Source organism: Delphinus delphis, chromosome 17, assembly GCF_949987515.2.
Source record: "Delphinus delphis chromosome 17, mDelDel1.2, whole genome shotgun sequence".
In the NCBI taxonomy this organism is placed as follows: Eukaryota; Metazoa; Chordata; class Mammalia; order Artiodactyla; family Delphinidae; genus Delphinus; species Delphinus delphis.
This window is the reverse complement of record NC_082699.1, coordinates 70060805-70077110: the sequence shown is the minus strand read 5'-3', so window position 1 is coordinate 70077110 and position 16306 is coordinate 70060805. Positions and strand designations below refer to the sequence as shown.

The 16306-nt window shown below is 51.1% G+C and overlaps 1 protein-coding gene across 1 annotated transcript in view; it reads left to right on the top strand.

The window, feature by feature from the left end:
• The window catches only part of ASAP1 (ArfGAP with SH3 domain, ankyrin repeat and PH domain 1), a 273045-nt gene that overhangs the window by 237794 nt on the left and 18945 nt on the right, over positions 1 to 16306 (top strand). The window contains exons 23-24 of the mRNA XM_059995202.1: positions 1561 to 1789; positions 12260 to 12430. Coding sequence (XP_059851185.1) covers positions 1561 to 1789; positions 12260 to 12430 — 400 coding nt within the window. The remainder of the gene's footprint in view (positions 1 to 1560; positions 1790 to 12259; positions 12431 to 16306) is intronic.

The following is a 16306-nucleotide window of genomic DNA, read 5'->3' as shown; positions in this document are numbered from 1 at the left end:
AGTTTTGATTTGGATTTCTCTAATGATTAGTGATGTTGAGCATCTTTTCATGTGTTTATTGGCAATCTGTATGTCTTCTTTAGAGAAATGTCTATTTAGATCTCCTGCCCATTTTTTAATTGGGTTGTTTCATTTTTTGATACTGAGCTGCCTGAGCGGTTTGTGTATTTTTGGAGATTAATCCCTTGTCGGTTGCTACCTCTGAAGGTTCCTGCGTGCATTTTTCATCAGCTGTGGATCCACTGGTTCCTCTTTCCCAGGCAGGATGTAAGGAGTAGTCAAAGGTGCTCCTACCGAGGGGTCCTAATGGCATTCACCATTTTAAGAGAAGCTCAATTGCGACACAGTCAAGGTAACCATTATAGTAAGAGTTGGCGAAATTCCTTAGAAGTGTTCAGAGGACAGGGCGGCTGCCTCAGCCTTGGCGAGCAGTGAAGACCTTACCAAGGAAACACTGTGGGAGATGGGTTTCTAAGGGTGGTGAGGAGCTTGCCAGGCAGGGAAGTAGGAAGGAGTGCATCCTTCTGGGGAGGGAGAACAGCATGTGCGGAGGCCGGTGGTCATCATGGGGCCTGAACATCAGAGGACCGCTTGGGATGAGGTGTGAGGTGCCTTCACATGCACTGGGTGGGGAGAGGCAAGAGGCTCCCCTGGAGTGTCAGGCAGCCCAGACCAGGAAGGGCGTAAGGGGGTGGTAGGCCAAGTTCAGCCCTTTGGCTTTCATCTAAGCAGGCACAGGCCAACAGAGCTTTGCTGTCAGAGAACAGGGTTTCCTACCAGCTCTGCCTGCAGCGTGGAGAATGGGCTGGAGCTGAAAGAAACTGAGGCAGGGGCTGTTCAGGGGACCAGTGGTCCAGGGGGTGCTGGTGAGTGCCTGCACGAGTTGTGGGTCCGAGCGGCACTTCTGAGCTCTCCGTGCAGGACTGGGTGGCTCTCGATGCCACTGAGGTTGGGAGACTTCCCACTTGGGAAGTTGCATGGGTGCTGATGCTGTGAGCCGAGTGCAAACGCCAGCGATCCGTCATGGGTGGTTGAAAGTGTTTGGAATCCAAGAGGTTGAGGTTGGACGTACAGGCCCGAGTCATCAACATTAGGTGGCGGTCACGGCCGTGGGTGCAGATGAGGTTCCTTCCTAAGAGGGTGTAAAATGAGGAGGGAGGTGAGTGTGGAGAGCCTCGACGTTAAAGGGCTGAGCAGGGATGGAAAAGTTAATGCAGTAGCTACTGTTCAGTTGTTGGTGAATGTGCCCTGCACAGGGGAGGTGTTTGGGGATTCAAGGTTAAATCTGTGTGACCTTCTACTTCTGAATACAGTGCTCCCTAACCAGCACGTCCCTGGTGGGACCCTGGTAATGACAGGAGAGTGAGAAGTGTACTCTCTGGATGTTTCCCTTGTGCTGTGTCGTGGCTCCTAGGCTTTTGTGTGGCCGACCCCCCAGAAACGCAGAGAGCCACAGGAGCCCAGATCCCCCCCTGAGCGTGCCCTGCAGAGTCCTCCGGACACCTGAAGCGTCATCCTTGACTATCAGCTGACCCACCGCACTGTTATTTCATTTGCCAGCCGAGCCCCATCAAGAAAGAGCGCTCCCCCAGACCTCAGAGCTTCTGCCACTCCTCCAGCATCTCCCCGCAGGACAAGCTGTCACTGCCGGGCTTCAGCACTCCGCGGGACAAACAACGGCTCTCCTACGGCGCCTTCACCAACCAGATCTTTGTCTCCACAAGCACAGACTCACCCACAGCGCCGACTGCGGAGGCACCCCCGCTGCCTCCTAGAAACGCCGGGAAAGGTACAGGCTGTGGGAAGGGCTTTGTGACTCCATCTTCAGAGCTGGGAGTTGACCCAGCTTTGACGTAAGAATTTCGAGGTGCCTTTGAGTGGCAGAGTGTGGGCTGTGATGTCAGGGCAGCTTGAAACAGGGACCTCACCATTTGCCACGTTACAGCCGAGAAGTAGTGTTACGGGCACTCCGCGTGCCTTGTCTTGTGTGAACCTTACAACCATCCTGTGAGGTGTGTGCTTTTGCGCCCATTGTACAGATGAGAAAATTGAGGTGGAATGACTTGCTCAAAGGTCATGCGGCCGGTAAGTGGTGGAGTTGAGGTTCCATCCAGGGTCCACATGGCTCCCAAACCAGCGTTCTTTCCTGTGTAATATGGGGTGGAATTTGAGTTCTTCTTTGAGAAGTTTCTTTCCTCTACACTAAAATGTAGTAACAGTGATAGGCAATAGTTACGAAGCCCTTTGCTTTACGAGAGGCCCTAAGCCCAGCACCTCTCTTTTCACGCTCACAGAACAAGGTAAGGTAGGACAGCTGCTGGCACCAGGCAGACAGGGTCCTGGTTCAGAGCTCTAGAGTAAGTGGCCTGGGGCTCTTGGGGGTTTGGGATCCTTACCCAGGTCCTGTGTGACCTGAACCCACACTCCTGTGCTCTCTGGCGAGTGGTTTTCCACGAGATACCACCTGGGGCAGGATCTTACCAGAGGAGGGTCATTGTGCCGTGTGTTGTCACATGCCCCCACGGGGCTCATGCCAGGTGGTGACGGTCCACAAAGACTGCATCCTGTTCCCCGAATCCACCGAACGCCCTGCACAGAAAGTCCATGTATTCCCACCTATATGGGGACGAGTCGAGACACAGAAGTGATAACATTAAGGGCTCACCCCTCCCGGGGGTATTCGAGAGGTACCCGGAGCTGTAGCTTCCGGTCTGGTCTCAGCCATAAACCCAAGTGCAGGATCCTCCCCGTGTCCTCCGCTCGCTCGTGCTCACGCAGGTTTGAGGGCCCCGGTGCACAATGCCGTGCCTATTTGAATCACACTGGGGCTATTTTCTGGGGAATGTGAGCTTTATTCAAAGCAGTGTTTTTTCAGAGCTTATTCTCCATTGAAATAGTGTTATAAATGGGAGCAGTGTTCTTAGACCCCAATGGCCTCATAGATTATAAAATAGTGGAGAAAGTTAAAATGAGGCTCGGTCATAAACAGCACTCATCAGAGATAACCAGTGACCAGAAGAGCAACGGCGCACGTAACCCAAAGGCTTAACCTGCCGGTGGTGTCCTTACCATTCCACACGTCATGCTGGAACGTGCCTTTTAAGTCACTAGCATAACAAGGTGCAGATGTGTGCCGCAAGAGGACTGTGTTCCCTCTCACCGCGGGGCGATGATGCTCCCCAGCAGGGTGGCAGTCTGCTAAGAGCAGAGAGTCCCTTTCTGCGCCCTAAGAAAGACCGTGGAGAGTTACTCTGAAAGAGTTCACATCCCCTGATCGTGGTTACCAAAAAAAGTGGTGATGACCTATCAGAGAGCCTCCCGGTCACTGAGAACCTTGGAAAAGGGCTACAGGAGAGAATGATACCAGAGTCCTAGGGGCCAGGAGGCACCCTCACCTCCCTCTACCCCTTTCCATAATTTTGTCTCAAGGGGACGCAGAAACCCATAAAGTATACTGACTCAGTGCCAAGTATATCTCTGCTGCCTTGAATAAATTCTGATTAGCTCTTTCCCAAAGACCCAAAGACAAAGACCAAATTTATTTAGTGATGCAGCTGCTGAAACGAGTGCCTAGAGACTTGGCCGTAGCAACCGTGGTCGGCTAAGGATAGACTGCTTACCACCCCCCACCCCCAATCCCATAATTGAACATAGACATCCCTCTCCGCTACAGTCAGAGTGTTCTTCCAGGTTGCTCATAGCAGGACATCAGATTCGGAGAGTTGGTCTGAGCTGGTGAGACAAGAAGCACAGCCTGCCCATGACTTTTATAAGGGGTTCGAAGCGGGAGACACTTCCTGCAGGCAGCTTGGCTCACGTGCCCACACATTTGGAAAAGTGATAATGTTTGAATGGAGTTCTCAGAAGACACAGTTGAAGACCAGCCGATGCTCTGCGCAGAGATAACTCTCCTCTGTTTTCCTTATGTTTTCTTCATTTCATTCTGTTGAACTGATTGAACCGTTTGCATGGAACAAGGATGTCTTGTTGTTTGGGTTGCTAGTTTCCCGTGGAGGTAAAGCAGAGGTGTCTGCTTGCAGCAGAAGTCATTTCCACACTGAGAACTTCGGGGTCGTAAGGATGATGGTTTCCGGTGAGGCAGAAACAACTGATAAAGTTTCCACTAACGAGAGGAATACAGAGGACAAAAGTAGAAGGAATTATTCTGAATCCAGCTCAGGAGTATTTTCAAAAACTTGCAGCTGCCTCATGAAAATGTAAGGAGTTTGACCTAAGTTGCCATCGGGCAAAGCCCCCTGTGCTTGAGCAGAGCTCCAGTCAGAGCTGGACGACTCAGCGATTCAGAATCCCGAGCTCACCACTCTTAAGCTTTTGAAACATTTTGCTGCCTACGCCCTCTTCAGAAGTGAAGTCCAGCGAGATTAAATCAAAGCTATAAAATTAAGTATGCAGAAGTTTCCCCCTCGTGGTCAGCAGCTCCGCCCAGCCCCCCACTTCACTGTATCTTTATTAAGACTAGATATTCTTCAGGGTCGCCAAGATGGGTTTGTTCTTCATCTTTAAGCAAAAATCATGTCACAGAACCTGGATTTTTTTTTTTAGAGCTAGAGGGATGCTGAAAGATTGACGTGATTTGCCACCCTTCGTACAGCTAAGGAAACAGAGCCCTGAAAAGGCTGAGGAACTTCCACGTCACGCGGTGGCTGAAATAGGATAGAAAATTAAAGTGGACCTTAGGACTTGGCAACCAGATCGTCTATGGTAGTTTCTTCTTTTCCATGTTGAGGAAGAGGGTCCATCTCTGTCTTGTCTTCCTTGTGCATTTGTCATCAGAATCCAGTGAGACAGTATACGAGAAAGCATTTGGTAAAATGCAGAGCGCTGAACTACCGCGAGGGACTCCTAGCAGGACCGTTCAGGCTCTGACTCCACACATGTCCCCAGAGTAGGGAAGAAGGTATGGGCACCATGGTACTGTGATGCCGCCCCCAGAACAGGCACTTGACAGCAGCGTAGCTTGCTTTTTAAGTCATTTTAAGCTACAGAACTGCGGTTTTCTCCCATTGTAAAATTCCACACCTTTTACACAGCCGTGGCACAGACTGGACTTGACACGAGATTTTTGTGGAGGTTAGTGAGAGGGACGGGAAGCTTCCAGCTCAGCACCTGGCACCTGGTCTGTGCCCCAGGGAGGGTTCTGCGGCTGACATTTGAGAGCCACTGCAACCCCTCAGCTTTAAAGAAGCGTCCTTGGGGAATGGGAACCGGGGTGGAGCTGCCCAAGTCTGGTAAATAAGCAGGCGCTCTGAATGGCGAAGCCTGGCGTGGTGTGGGCACCTTCACTCAAAGGATTTGTCAAGTAAATGAACGATGAGTCTGATCTCAAGAAGCTTATGTGACTTACTTAAATGAACTAAGTTTTCAAGCTTTTAGAAGCACGAGGTGATACGCTAACTAACTTCAGTTCATTCCCATCTGTTTGTGAGATCAGTCCCCTGGACTCAGGTATCGTGTAGCACCTCTGCATGTCCTGTGAATACCTGTAGGAATCCTGCAGTCCGCACACGTCTTCTATAACATGGACTTCCTGTTTCACACGGGCTCCAGCCTTGGTCTGATAAACGAGTAGGTGATCTGCACAAAAGCGGCTCAGGGCCTGGCGCACCAAGGGCTCAAGCGGGTGCTTGTCACGGAGAATGTTGAACCCGGTGCTGCCCTCACCGTCCCTGCAGGCGAAGAGCTAAGCACCCACGTTAATCCAAGAGTATAGTTTGAGAGTAACACACCCTCCAAGGCAGGTCCATCTGTCAACCACACCGTGCCTGCTGGGCAGCTGTGAGCCGCTGTGAATTCAAACCCCACTCTGTCCTCTTCTCTCCCCTGCCCCACCTAGGAGGCTGGGGTTCCTCCCCACCAAGTGCTAACCCTGTCCCTGTCCTGGTCTCCTTTTCACATTTAACTCATCTTGCTAAGTTTCAGGGCCTTCATCTGAAAAATAAGAATCAGGTGTCTGGCTGCCTGGGTCCCTGCTTAGAACGTGAAGTAACGTATGTAAAGTGACTGGTACAGCGTGAGCACTCAGTACATAGGATGGGAGCCTGTTGGGTCCTGCTGCATGTGTTCGGTTCTGCACGTGTCCTGGGCCCTGGCAAGCTAGCAGAGGGGGGAGCGGGGAGCTCCTGCTTGGAAGCTCGCGCTCCAGTGGGTGAGAAAGCGGTGAGCTGCGCCCTCATCAGGGGCGGTAGTCGGTGGCGCTCCAGATTTGAAGAGAGGGTGAAGGGAGTCTTCCTTTCACTCCCCCCTCCCGCTGGAGGCAGAACTCCTCCACATGGAGGCTGGGAATGAGCTGTCCCTGCATCCCTGGCACAGAGGGGGCTCCATCAGTGCCTGCTGAGTGAACAAACAACTGCAGAATCAGTGAAAGCGTGTCCCAGAAATGTGCGGCCAGAGCAAGGAGGGGACACTCATAAAACTAACCCAGATGTCCTGGGGCTGTGATAACTGACTTGCTGACGATCCTTCTGCACCATGTTTGTGCCTAAACTCAGTTGTGTAAGCATTTTATACACCGTTTCTCTGACTCATTTGAGGTTTGTAGCAACAGTTAGGGCAGAGAGGGGGTGGCCAGGGAGAAGACTGCCCCGGGGTCTGAAGGTAAGCAAGTGCCCTGCTCCAGGAGTTGAGCTTGCCTAGGAGATGTTTCCCTGTGAGTGGCTTTATTCTTATGCTGATGACTGTAGAGTTCCCTGGGATTTTTTTTATCTCACAGGAAGGCAGCCATTTGAGTGGCTCGACTTTAAAGCTTCCCAGGGACCATTGTCCTTCATTTGTGTTGAATTTTCTGGATTTTTCTGGGTTTTTTTGTGTGTGTGAGTGGGTTTTTGTTTGCTTGTTTGTTCTGCCTATTTTTGTCCGTCTCTCTCAATCCTTTTTAAAGCACTGCACACGTGTATCACCTTGCATTGGCCTCCTTGCTGGCCAAGAGCACGTCTGTGACTCCTGCCCTCAGCAGTGCCGGGCTTGCCAGCCCAGTCGCCCGACCACTGGGGTGCGGAAAGGGGAGCAAAGGTCGCCCGACCGCCGGGGTGCGGAAAGGGGAGCAGAGGAAATGCTGTTGTACGTCTTGCACGTAAGAACGTATGAGCAGGGCTTCCCTGGGGGCACAGTGGTTGGGAATCCACCTGCCAGTGCAGGGGACATGGGGTCGAGCCCTGGTCCAGGAAGATCCCACATGCCGCGGAGCGACTAAGCCTGTGCGCCACAACTACTGAGCCTGTGCTCTAGAGCCCGTGACCCACAACTACTGAGCCCATGTGCCACAACTACTGAGCCTGTGCTCTAGAGCCCATGAGCCACAACTACTGAGCCCACATGCCACAACTACTGAAGCCCGCGCGCCTAGAGCCTGTGCTCTGCAACAAGAGAAGCCACCACAATGAGAAGCCCACTCACCGCAACTAGAGAAAGCCTGCATGCAGCAACGAAGACCCAACACAGCCAAAAATAATTTTTTTTTTTTTTTTTTTTTTTTGCGGTACGCGGGCCTCTCACTGCTGTGGCCTCTCCCGTTGCGGAGCACAGGCTCCGGACACGCAGGCTCAGCGGCCATGGCTCACGGGCCCAGCCGCTCTGCGGCACGAACCCGTGTCCCCTGCATCGGCAGGCGGACTCTCGACCACTGCGCCACCAGGGAAGACCTAAATAAATTTTTAAAAGCAAAATAAATCCTTTTAAAAAGAAAAAAGAGTATATGAGTGTTAAAGAACCAACCCTGAGCCTTGAGTTCGGCACTTTTCTCTTAATGATCAGTGTCTTGGAAGGAGACTGAAGGACATGTGAATGGCTCCTGCGTGTTCTGTGTGCAGCGCTGCGTCTGTCACAGTGTCACTGCCATGTTGGGATCCTGCCAGGCCTGCTGCCAACCTACCGTGCTTTCTCCACACGCCCCTCTCCTCTGCACCGTGCCTCTGTTTCCCCACCTGAGCATGGAGATGATGATAGCGCCTTCCTACTACACACAGTTCTTCTCTAAGTAAATACTCTTGCATCTTTATCTACATTTTTTTAATATATAAATTTATTTTTATTTTTTATTTATTTTTGGCCACGTTGGGTCTTCGTTGCTGTGCGCAGGCTTTCTCTAGTTGTGGCGAGGGGGGCTACTTTTATTTGTGATGCACGGGCTTCTCCTTGCGGTGGCTTTTCTTGTTGCAGAGCATGGGCTCTAGGTGCACAGCCTCAGTAGTTGTGGCGCATGAGCTCAGTAGTTGTGGCACATGGGCTTAGTTGCTCCACGGCATGTGAAATCTTCCCGGACCAGGGCTCGGACCTCTGTCCCCTGAATTGGCAGGTGGATTGGTAACCACTGCACCACCAGGGAAGTCCCTATCTACTTTTTAAATGATAGAAACTTTCCATTCTTTTTAAGTTCTGTACTGTGAAAACCATTAGAAAATGGTAAGTTTGTCATTTGTATTGTCCAGAGTTGTCTATATAACTCTGTCATTAACTTCGAGGCTTCTGAGATGCACGGCAGCGTCACGCGTGTGGGCTTCCCGAGCTCTGGCCGCATGGTGGCCACACGTCTGAGCTGCAGGCCTCAGTGAGGGACCTCCCTGAGCCGGTGACGGTGAGGTGCTCGAGGCAGCACAGCTCACATGGGGTCACTAGCGTTGAAGCCCTGGCAGAACGTCTAACTGAGTGACCAAAAGGCTGCTGGAAATACAGGAGAACCCCAGGCACGTGAACCCCCAGTAAGAGCTGCGTTGGTACACCCTGCCTCCTTGTAGAAGACCTTCTAATAATTTAACCTGAGAGCTATATATATGGCAGCTTCGGAAATCTAGACCATATTTTTAAGAAAAAGTGTTAGAGGATAATTTGACATAATAGCCAGTATTAGCGGCAAATGTGGCTTAGGGTGTTTTCTCCTTATTCCCACAGGGCCTGGCAGAGTGGAGGGAAGAAAACTGGCTGCCCGAGTCCCCTCCCCACCTGTTAATCTTGCCTCCCACCCCTTTCGAGTTTGTTTGATGCTGTGTTTACTGTTTTTTTGTTTGTTCTGTTTTAGCTTTCTTTACCCCTCCAGAAGTGCTGCTTTCCTGACCAAGCCAATGTTCAGGTTTAGTTGGCAGGAAACATCCTTTTAGTGCTTAAAGACCAGTTACTTATTTTGGAAGTCTTTTGAGCTCTTTACAGTAAAGTTATAAAATTTTGTCTGTTTTTCTGGGGTCTGATACAGTGTTTTTCACCCTTTTTTAACTCATGCCCTACCAGCCAAGAAGATTTCATGGCATCTTCCCTTCTGTAACTTCTGTTACAGAACAATAGGTGGGTCTGTGTGTTGTTTGCCATGAAAGTCCATTACAGTATTGAATATTTATTTTCGAACTTCACACTATCTCTCCCCAGGTCCCCTCTCTCCCTGGTTTCTGATCTGTCACCCTAAGTGAGACGTTCTGTCTTCCTTAAGGATCACTAGCCTTACAACAAGAGAAGTAGAAGTTTTTTCATCCATTAATTCGATACTGTATTTACGAAATGCAGCTTTCTCTACCCCAGGCCAGAGAACAGCCTGACCCTGGTAGAACCTGCAGCATGGTGGACAGAGAGGCAATGAACAAGTCAGCAAAGACAGATAATTAGAGACTGTAGTAGCTGATGTCTGAAAGTAAGACAAGGCTGTGATGACGTCAGGAAGGGAACACTAACCCCTACATTTTTTAAATGATGATTCAGGAAGCTTGATTTTGCTTGGTTTGTGGTTACAGGACAACTCTGGTCTGATCACTCCTAAAACCACGTACACAGACAGCTTTGCCCAGAGATATAGCTCCATTGGCCATCTGTGTTTCCAGGCGGGATTTGAAATGGATTGATTATGGCCTTCCAGATGCATTGCATCAGGAAGTCCCTAGATGGCGATACAGACGAAACTGCTGGGGAATCTCACCATTGTCTATTATGTATTCTCCATTTATTTCCAAGAGGAAAGTTCCACTTCCTAGTACCGAGCGTTGTTGTTGCCATTCTCCTCGTGTGGCGAGCCCAGAAAATACTGGCCTGGCTTTCAGGACGGGGCGAGCCCTCGCCACCCCCAGAGACCTGCATCACGGTTCAGCTCCGCCCCTCGTGGCAACAGCCCCGCTTTCCTAGCTGCCAAATGGGACCAGTAATACCAGACCCACATGCCTCACAGGGTTGTTATGAAAATCAAGGCAAATAGCATGTACCAACACATTTTGAAAACTAGGAAGCACTGTACAAACAGAAGGCTAAAATAACAATGCCTTTACTGTTAAAAAATGAAACAGTTTCTGAAACGTCAGTGACTGGTGCCGTAATTAGGCGTTGATTGGGGATATCGGTAAGGCTTCCATCACGTATCTCATCAGTAGGACTGAGAATAAATACTGCCGCTAGGGCCATTTAATTCTAAAGCACACGACCATTTTACTGAGATGAATGGTATTTACTTCCAAGACGAGACTGTCTTTGAGAAATGGGGGTTTAAATCTGTGTTTGTACTGAGCGGTAATTGATCACGGGAAATAGCAAAGCTTGTTTTCCCAAGGAAGGAGGCCAGCAGTAATTACGCTTATCTTTTAATATGCAGAATGTAGAAAGCTCTTTTGGAGCCTTTCTGGATCACCAGGTACCTGCTATCCTGCGATAAACATTTGGTGTGGCAGTGTTCCTAGCTTTTTTTGTTTCTTTCCTTTTTTTCTCTTTTAATGTTTGTGGACACTGTTGTCCAGTTAAACCATAACCTGGTAATGATCATAAAGAGAGATTGTCGAAGTGCCCAGCATATAGTGCTCGGCACACACCGGCCACTTCAGTGTCTCTTGGAATAAACAAAATTAACAGCATATATACTACTCCCATAGCGCTCATTGAAAACAAACTCCTTTTTTTCTTAAAGCGTTAGTTCAAAAAGTCAACTTTTGCAGTAGTGGGGTGTGTGTGTGTGTGATATTAATATCATTATTGCTATCCTATCATTACCTCTGGAGAAAGTAGAATCTTTTTAAAAACCTTTAGAAATCAGGGCTTCCCTGGTGGCGCAGTGGTTACAAATCTGCCTGCCAATGCAGGAGACACGGGTTTGAGCCCTGGTCCGGGAAGATCCCACATGCCGCAGAGCAGCTAAGCCCGTGCGCCACAACTACTGAGCCTGCGCTCTAGAGCCCGCGAGCCACTACTACTGAGCCCGCGTGCCACAGCTACTGAAGCCCGCGCACCTAGAGCCCGTGCTCCTCAGCAAGAGAAACCACTGCAGTGAGAAGCCCGCGCAGCGCAATGAAGAGTAGCCCCCGCTCGCTGCAACTAGAGAAAGCCCGCGTGCAGCAACAAAGACCCAATACAGGCAAAAATTTAAAAAAAAAATTTTCTTTTAAACCTATAGAAATCAGTGAAGCTTATGTAACTTGTTCAAGCTTCCAATATAATAGGTGGTTTATGATATCTAGAACAGTTCAGAATTGGAGGAAAAAAGGGTTTTTGGATTTCCCTTCTTTCCAAGTAACCCTTTCCATTAGAACCTTCATTATTTATAAAAAGTCATTTAAAAAAAAACTTCAGGCAACGTTTGCTGACTGAAAAAAAGATTGCAGTGGAGAGAGAAACCCTATTCTATGAATCCAGTGTTCATGTTTCCACGTGAGGCCCTTTGGAGGTTTAGTCGGTTTTGTTTTTTGTTTTTTTTTGCGGTACACGGGCCTCTCACTGTTGTGGCCTCTCCCGTTGTGGAGCACAGGCTCCGGACGCACAGGCTCAGCGGCCATGGCTCACGGGCCCAGCTGCTCCGCGGCATGTGGGATCTTCCCGGACCGGGGCATGAACCCGCGTCCCCTGCATCGGCAGGCAGACTCTCAACCACTGCGCCACCAGGGAAGCCCTTAGTCAGTATTTTGCTCTTTCTCCATTGACTTTGCTGGCAGTGCTGTGTGCCTTCTTCCTCTGTAGGTTTTGCCGTGGTTCCAGTGAGTTACTGGTTTAAAATGTGTGTGTTTTATTTCTCCCGTTGTACCCAAAGGATGATCTAAACCCAGTAGTGTTCCATGTTGGCTGACGTTTTGTTCCTTAAAAGCACACAGTCTCCTTTTTAATTTTTTTACCAGCAATTTTTAAAAGCCCTCTTTTGGGGATTACCGGGTCGATGGACTTGGCCGTCCCCAGCCTCGTACTTCAGTCTCTGTGTGTCACACTCCATCTGATGCGTGGGAGTGACTGCACACAGGCTCTTCCCTCTGCGAGACCGGGATTAACCTTCCTGCACCATTCGATTCCTTTCCAGGTCCAACTGGCCCACCTTCAGCACTCCCTCTAAGCACCCAGACCTCTAGTGGCAGCTCCACTCTGTCCAAGAAGAGGCCTCCTCCCCCACCGCCCGGACACAAGAGAACCCTATCCGACCCTCCCAGCCCACTACCTCACGGGCCCCCAAACAAAGGCGCAGTTCCTTGGGGTAAGTTGTCCTCCAGTCAGGGCCCTCACTGCCTGAGCCAGGCAGAGCACGGGGCTCGGGGGGCAGTGGGCGCTCAGCACACCCAGCAGATGGACCAGACCGCACCCACGTTGGGTGAGGGCCTGGATACATATGATTGCACAGCCTCTTATGGCCAAAGAAACATGGGGGAAAATACCACCACCGCTTAAAAAGTGTGCTAGTGATAAGCTGCTGAGCACTTTTTGTGCACCAGACACCCACCAGGGCCCAGGTGGTCAGGCTGGTCCCTCCCAGCTCCTGTCCCCCGCTCAGCCTCGCTGGCCTGCTTTCACCTCTGGCTCCACCGGGCTCTTTCCTTCCTGGGGCCGCCCCCTCCCTGCAGCTCTGTCATGGGCTTGAAAGCCTCGCTCCCTCCCGTCCTCCTCCGCCTGCATGTCTGTCTCCTGGGCCATCCTCTCTGAGGGAGCCCCCTCCCCAGTGTTTCCCTCAGGACCCCAGATCGCCGCTGACAGGTGTTTCATTTGTGTTCGGTTTTTCGGTCTCTGGAACCTAGCTCCGTGAGAGCAGGGCCCTTGTCTGTCTTGTTCCTTTCTGTGTTCACAGAGCCTAGGGTCGAGCCCAGGATGCAGTAGGTACCTCATAATCGATTGAGAATAAACAGACCTGCGCAGATCAGTTAGTAGTTTACCATCTCAGTGACACTGGTGGCTGATAACAAATTTCTATCCACAAGGAACACGGTTTCCGTCTTTATCTCCCTTTGTAGCTCACCAGCCTGCCACCAGGTTCGCTCAAGAGCCCGGTGTCTCCCGGCGCCCACGGGGTCCTGGCCTTGCTGGTTTGCATGGCTCACCTCCCCTTGCCAGTGAATCGTGTCATGGCTGTTTTGTTTGTTTGTAACTGATAGGGAGCTCAGCTGAATGCTTTTAAAGGCCTCGTCAGAAAGCCCCTAATAGGTGTTCTGGATTTTGGGAGCTTCTGGGAAAAGCCATGCTGTCCATTTGCAGACGGGCACGCCTGTGTGTCATGTGACCCAGATGCCACAGTGCGTGTGGACTGTCTGTGCTTAGCCGTTCGCTCCACGGGCCTGCTGCCTGGGGTTTGGGCTTCTCCACCCTTGTGCTCGAGGAGCTCGTGGTCCAGGAGGGACACGAGTGCCGTGCGTTCTTCACCAAATACTGCGGAAATGCTGAAGCAGGGTGTCCAGCTGCGTCGGCAGGCTTCGCGGGGAGGGGACATTTGCAGCGGGTGTTGACAAATCTGTTCCCGGTGAGACCGGCTGCGGGGACGGTGCGCCCAGGCGCACGTCAGCACCATGCAGGTCCCTGACACTGCCCGAGGCCCCACCCCAGGGCCTTCAGGAGTCCCCAGGATTCTTCCAAAAGGATTCTTCCAAGAGGAAGAATTATTTGCCCCAAATAACGCTCCACCGAAGGTCACCAGTTTCTTGCAGGTGTTCGTACCACGAATCACAGACTGACCTTTTCGAATTTCACTAGATTCTGATCCTGTTGTTTACTCGGGTTTTATTTCTGCGTAAAGTTCATTGTGCCTCACAGACTCCATCAGTCTGCAGTTAAATTTACTAAATTTCTGTTTCTCGGCTTAAGAATCATCCCTTTCTTAGACTAAGCAGCAGGACTAGAAAAAAAGCAGGTGTGCATTTGCTTTGGTTTGGCTTTGGGTGGGTTTCGTTGTGGACAAGGGGCATTTTTCACCAAGAAACAAGGTTACCCCTTGATGAGCGTGAGTTGGTGCCCCGGACGGTGAGTGGAGCCTTCAAGCTTTGGAAGCTGTGGGCCCTGAGCAGTTGGCTGCCACCTACCCCCAGCCTCAAGGGACAAAAATCAAAATCTCTCCACGCAGAAGTGACCACTGTACACGTCACAGACAACCCCAGGTGGTAATTCTGTGGCCGTCAGGGCCGTTCTTTCTGAGTCGGTGTGTGAGCACATAGGGGAGATGTTCTTAAAGGCGTCTGCAGACGCGGGACGGTAACAAGCCTCTCACCAGGCAGGTTAAAGTGGCTCAGATCCGGGTCTTCATGCTTTGTGTTGTATGATCACCGCGGGTTTTATCCCTACCTGTCTCCCACTGACGTTGTGATCCAGACGCCGAAGCAGGGGTCAGACTTAATTGATAAGGCACACGGGGTACCAGATTCCTAGGCCGCATTTATGGTACCTGCGGCTTCCCTCTAGACACCCATCATTCCAGTGCTCCCCTAAACCTGCCGTCTCCCCACAGCCCCTGAGGTGAGGGCCTTTGGGCTGTCTGAGATCTGGACCGGGGCGTGGGGGGCAGACATGCAGAGGTGGAGTAGCACAGCCCTGAGCTCGCCCTGGCCTCACCTGCCCACCCCCTGCCCTAGGACGTGCCTGCCGTGTTGAGCTGGTAGGCTCCCAACTCCATCCTCTCCCCTGAGAGCAGAGCCTTTGCTCATAGTGTGCCCTCAGGCTCGAGCAGTCTGTCCACTTGTGTTCACGCTTAGTCATCCTTCCAGATCTACTGTCCAGGGACCTGCTTCAGAGACCCTCCCTGGCCCGGCCAGCACCCCCATGCCCACTCTCTGCTCCTTCTGGCGTAGGGATTATCACACAGTGGTTCTGGTTGCCTTTCTGTCTTTCCCAGTGCAGTATGAACTCCTTACAAGGGCACGAGCTGTCTCTGTCTCAGTGGAGCTCCGGTGTGGACCTGTGTCCTACTGCCTGGATTCTAATCCACCTCCGCCACCTGGTAGCCCTGTGGCTTTCAGCAGTTACCTTTGAATCGTTCCATACCTCAGTTTCTCCGGCTGTAAACTGGGGCTAGTTAATAGCACTCATTGAATTCCTAAGGCCAGTTCCACAGAGTAGGAAATGCAAGGGGCTTGATTTTAAGGACACTGAGATTCACAAAGGGTTCAGTTCCATGCCCAAGTTCTCACAGCTGGTGAGTGGGAAGCCCGTGTGGCTGGGAGAGCCCATGGCCCTCGCGCTCTCCTTGCTCTGCTGAGCTCTGCACTGACGGCTCAGTGATCCCCTTGGCTGTTCCCCTGTCTCGGCAGTTGTTTCTTTGCCTGTGAATGGAGACGGGGGAAGGTAGCCCGGCAGGTAGGCACCCCCCGCCTGGCTGTGCCACCTCGTCTCTGCAGCACGGAGCCCTGGTGTGTGGGGAGGCCACCCCGGGCTTTCTCCCTGCCAGGACCACAGCATCCGCGGTGCCCAGGATGGCCCAGGCATCACATACTGCAGCCCCGCTATGGTGATGGGTTCGGCCATCTGTCTAGGGAGACGGCAGAGGCAGGCTTTCGATCAGAAAACAACTAGGCCAGTGGCAGAAGCAACTAGGTGCGGGGACTGTTGATTTTTGAAGTGGCGTGTCGTTAAACCTCACCTTTGGAGATAAAATAAGTTGTTTATAACCTGCTTTCTAACAGACCAACACATTTTAACACAATTCAAATTAAATTAATAAGGAAATGAGGACAAAGGGAGAATAAAGGGAGCAAAGTAAGATGAAGTCCAGGGGTGTTATGTCGTCACAAAATGCATAACACAAGGTCACATACAGCAGCTGGAAATAGACCACGGGTTTGACACTGAGGTTCTTAGAGGTGAGAGCAAAGAAAACAATGCAGCCAGTTATCTAGTTCATGGTGGCCATAAGATTAAGCCTTTTCTCACACTTGAGATTCTTGTAATGACGACGTGAGATCAGCTTTCCCTGGGACCTCCGTCCTTTGTCAGGTATTCAGAGAAGTGTTTACGGGGCACATCCTGGGAAACCATATAGTGCACCGAGCAAACCTCCCAGAAGCCTGAGTTCTGATCCGTGTTCCACCAATACCTGGCTAAGAGACCTCTGAGAATCACTTGCATTCCTTATCTTTGGCCACTGGGACTTAAGTTCTAT